The sequence below is a fragment of the Nasonia vitripennis genome (genome assembly GCF_009193385.2).
Source record: "Nasonia vitripennis strain AsymCx chromosome PSR unlocalized genomic scaffold, Nvit_psr_1.1 chrPSR_random0091, whole genome shotgun sequence".
In the NCBI taxonomy this organism is placed as follows: Eukaryota; Metazoa; Arthropoda; class Insecta; order Hymenoptera; family Pteromalidae; genus Nasonia; species Nasonia vitripennis.
Genome location: NW_022279750.1, coordinates 5483 through 9954, shown reverse-complemented (window position 1 = coordinate 9954; position 4472 = coordinate 5483). Strand labels below are relative to the sequence as shown.

Here is a 4472-nt window from a genome sequence, read left to right as displayed (position 1 = left end):
TATTCCATGATGACTCTTTTCCAACCATTGAGACATGCATTTTTCCTCTTCTGTCAGTTCTTCCCAAGCCATTGGAGGTTTGAAAAGATATGCGGTCGGTAAGGCAGTTTTCCTCAAATTAAGGAAACTTATTTCTTTGAAAATAAAAGTATCGTCTGCAATTCTCTGAAATCCTTGAATGTCGCAGATATAAGCATTTTCTTCATTACATTGCAGGATAGTATTTCTAAACAACAAATCGTAGTCACGTGTTCTTTCCATCTTTTCAGCTTTGTAGACAGTTTAGCAAGAAGTGATCTCGCGAGGTTCCAGCATCCTCGTTTTATAATATGAAACTCCGCCTTTCACTCTTCCAGAAATGGATACTCAAAACAAATGCATAGCCCTCATTTGTTGGGCTCAAAGATGATTTTTGGTTGGTTTAAAAGGAAAAAAATTCATCCCTTCTCTAGAAAATTTTCCTCCTCTTAGTCTCATAATCTTCTAGGATTGGATGATGGAAAAATGTGTACCCCTTATTGGAAGAAAATTCATCCCTTCCCGAGAAAATCTTTCTCCTCTCTCCTCAGCAGCGAGATCTTCCACCTCTTCTTATGATGATTTCAGCTTTAAAAGAGAGAAATTTCTCTTAGACGAGCACAGTTCATCTGACGCAGTCGGCAAAAAATTTTCATTCACAATAAGGAGAATATATTTCTTTTACAAAATACGTGGATGGCTGCAACATTAGTTTTAGATTCATAGATTCTTGGCGTTTTCTACCTTCATCATTGGAAAAGCTTGCATCATATCTGAAAAATGTACCAATAGCAGTAAAGGAATTTCGATCAGATGGACTTACAGATGAAAGATAGATCTCCTTCGACGAAAAGGTGTATTTCCATATGATTTTGTAAATGGATTAGATAAGTTGACGACTACAAAATTGCCAGAAAGAATGATTTTTATAATAAGCTAACAGATTCTCAAATTGCTGAAGAAGACTATAAGCATGCTGTCCAAGTTTGGAATAAGTTCAATATTAGTACGTTGGGAGAATATTCAGATCTTTATCTGAAAACTGATGTTTTACTATTGGCCGATGTTTTCGAGAGTTTTCGAGAAACATCTCTTAAAGCCTATGATTTATGTCCCGCTCACTTTTATACGACTCCTGGACTAACTTTTTCAGCAGCTTTAAAAATGACAAAGGTAGAATTGGAGCTTCTTACAGATATTGACATGCTAATGTTTATCGAATCGGGCATTCGAGGTGGAATAAGTCAGTGTTGTAATCGATATGCCAAGTCAAATAATCCATATATGGGTTCTTCATACGATAAGGATCAGAAAACAAAGACTCTCTTATATTTTGATATCAACAATCTTTATGGATGGGCAATGGTACAGCCTTTACCAGTTGGAAAATTTGAATGGATTGATTATGAGAAAAATCCAAGTTTTTTCAATACACCACCAGATTCTGATATAGGCTATTTTGCTGAAGTTGACTTGGAGTATCCTGAAGAAATACATGATGATCATAGGGATTTACCTTTTTGCGCAGAACATCTTGCACCACCTGGTTCAAAGCAGAAGAAACTTCTCACGACTTTGAATGACAAGAAAAGGTATGTCATTCATTATCGAGCACTTAAGCAGGTCTTAGATAATGGACTTCGATTAAAAAAGGTGCATAGGATTTTGAGTTTTGAGCAGAGGGCGTGGCTCAAACCATATGTTGAATTTAACACAGAAAAGCGAAAGCAAGCAAAGAATGAGTTTGAAAAACTCTTCTACAAATTGTTAATTAATGCAGTCTATGGAAAGTGTATTGAACGAGAGTGGAAACGTGTAGATGTGCGATTAGTAAATAAATTACAGGCAGATACGGAGCAGAAGCACGCATAGCTCTACCAAATTTTCACAGTTGTGCAATCTTCGATGAAATTTGGTTGCCATACAGCTGAAGAGGACAAGTATTACAATCAAAAAACCAATATACGTTGGTCTCTCAATTCTAGATTTGTCAAAAACATTAGTATATGATTTTCATTATTCATATATGAAAAAGCGAGTTGGAGAAAAATGCAAACTCCTGTATACGGATACTGATAGTTTAATATATGAAGTTGAGGATATAGATATGTATCAAATAATGAAAGAAGATGTACATAAATTTGATACTTCTGATTATGATGAAAATAATCAGTTTGGAATTCCACGTGTTAATAAAAAAGTTCCTGGATTGATGAAAGACGAATGCTGTGGTAAAATTATGACAGAATTCATTGGTTTAAGAAGCAAAATGTACAGTATTTTGGTTAATGGAGCCGCGACAGTGAAAAAAGCTAAAGGTATAAAATCTAGTGTTGTAAAAAAATCAATCACGTTTGAAGATTATCGAAAATGCCTTCAGGATCTTGTTATTATAAAACGTGAGAAGTGTAATATTCGTTCAAAATTACACATTGTGCATACTGAAAACAGGAAAAAATTGCTCTAAGTCCACACGATGATAAAAGATTCTTATTGCCTCATAGTACTGACACTTTGCCTTGGGGACATTACAGAATTATGGAAGAACAGATGGCGCAAGCTGCTATGCAAGTAGAGGGAGATGCGGTGGAGGGGATTGTGGTGGAGGAGAGGGGCAACAATGGCGAAGGACGAAAAAGAGAGGGAGAAAGTGAGTGGGGGCATGAAGCAACCAATGAGAATGCTTCGCGGGTGGGGATGACACTTTATGCTGATGGAGGGGAACCAATCAAGATTGAATATGATGTTTAGAGGAGTTTATGCACGAGTGGGATCCCTCATTGGATAGGTTAGGAACTGAACAAGGAGTGAGAAATGATATACTACTAGAGGCTATGGAAGGGGCAGAAATTGTGGTGGGAAACGGGCTATATGAATGGACGAAACACGATGAAGAGCACATTCGAGAAATCGAAGCGAACAACCAACTTGTGCAAAGAGACCAAGACTCACCTAACTCTAAAATAAGTAAGTTCTATTTCTTAGTTCTCTCTCTCTCTCTCTCTCTCTCTAAATTCTCACCTACAAGTCATTTTTCACTAACTTTCATTCTTATTTTCACTTTTCAGAATGGATCTATCTGCACTCAACAAGATTGCTGAGCGCGAGTTCTTGCCTAAGAAGAAAGTCACGGACTTGGAAAAAGATCATGAGTACATGGTGACTGCACTCAAGGAAGTAAAGACGAGATTCGGCACAAGATCGTGGCTGAGATCGATGACAGCTTTCAAATATTTCTGCCTGGGAAGATCTCATCAGCAATCTTGAAAGATCAAGAATTTTCAATAATCTCTCTAACACAGCAAATAAACTTAATTTATTTATAACATATCAGGGTGGAACTTCTTTTAAGTTCACCACATGCTAAAATAATGAAATACAAAGACTGATAATTGTTAAATACTATTTATTTATTTCTTCAAACTTGTGTGCAATTTACATGAATAAATACATTATTAAATATAATAACAATTGCTTTCTTATTTATTTAAACCTTCAATAATTTATACAATCTCATTTTTATCTATCCAACTATTATGCTCGTCACTAAAACCTAACCATTTAACATATACGCGTTTTCCATTTTTCTTTAAAACTTTTTCTACTAAATAAATTTCTGGATACATAGTTTTATGAATTTCCGTTTCATAAAAGCCACCAGAGACGGGTTTATCATAATAATCTTTGAGGTGGTTACTGGATCTGTTTTTATAACTCGCGTTATTGTGAAAATTTCTGTTGACCAGTTTGGCGGTATAACCTTTTTCAAAAACATTTTTTATCCTACTTATTCGTACTTTATCTCCTACTTTAAATTTAGGTTTTTTCACTTGGCGACTTTTCATTTGGAAAATGGTCTCTTGACATTCGCTCATTTGCCAGTGTAACATTTTCAGGCTCGATTCCTGTTTTCCGATGTTTTCTCGAATTGTATGCTTTGAGCAAGTTAGGTAGAATATCCAACCATTTATAGCTTCCTGTTTGCTGAATTCTGTCCACATTGCATTTTTTTAACGTTCTATTGAATCGTTCGCATATACTTGCATGAAGATTACTATGCGAAGAGTATAAGTGTATATTGTGCTTTTCATAAGTTTTTGAAAAATTGAATTGTAAATTCTTTTCCTTTGGTCAGTTTGTAGATTCTTCGGTACTCGTCCTTCTTTCAGTATTGACTTCATAGCTGTAGTAACATCATTACCACTCTTTGACTTGACTGGCACGGCCCATGCATACTTTGAAAATATATCTATGACAGTGAGTAAGTAATGGAAACCTTTATTCTCTTTAGAATATGGTATCATTTCTACAAGATCCGCTTGCCAAGTCTCATCTATTCCACGTATGTCATATTTTCTTCTCTTGTATCGCCGACGTGCTGGCTTGTGCAGCTCTTCAGCTACTCTTTGACGTTCCATCATCGTTTACAGTAGATGAAAATCCATCTGGAAATT

At 35.7% G+C, this 4472-nt stretch overlaps 1 protein-coding gene across 1 annotated transcript; it reads left to right on the top strand.

Annotated features, from left to right (window-relative positions):
- The first annotated feature begins 405 nt into the window (after positions 1-405).
- Positions 406-2769, top strand: LOC116418046. The gene is made up of 4 exons (XM_031933224.1): positions 406-415; positions 962-1848; positions 1946-2353; positions 2470-2769. The coding sequence occupies exons 1-4, from the start codon at positions 406-408 to the stop codon at positions 2767-2769; spliced, it is 1605 nt and encodes a 534-aa protein (XP_031789084.1).
- Positions 2770-4472: the final 1703 nt, after the last annotated feature.

What these genes read in the sequence shown, in the direction of transcription:
- LOC116418046 (XM_031933224.1), top strand. An exon ending in AACGTGTAGATGTGCGATTA is followed by an intron (nt 1,849 to 1,945) that starts GTAAATAAATTA and finishes GTTGCCATACAG; the next exon opens with CTGAAGAGGACAAGTATTAC. An exon ending in AAGGTATAAAATCTAGTGTT is followed by an intron (nt 2,354 to 2,469) that starts GTAAAAAAATCA and finishes TACTGAAAACAG; the next exon opens with GAAAAAATTGCTCTAAGTCC.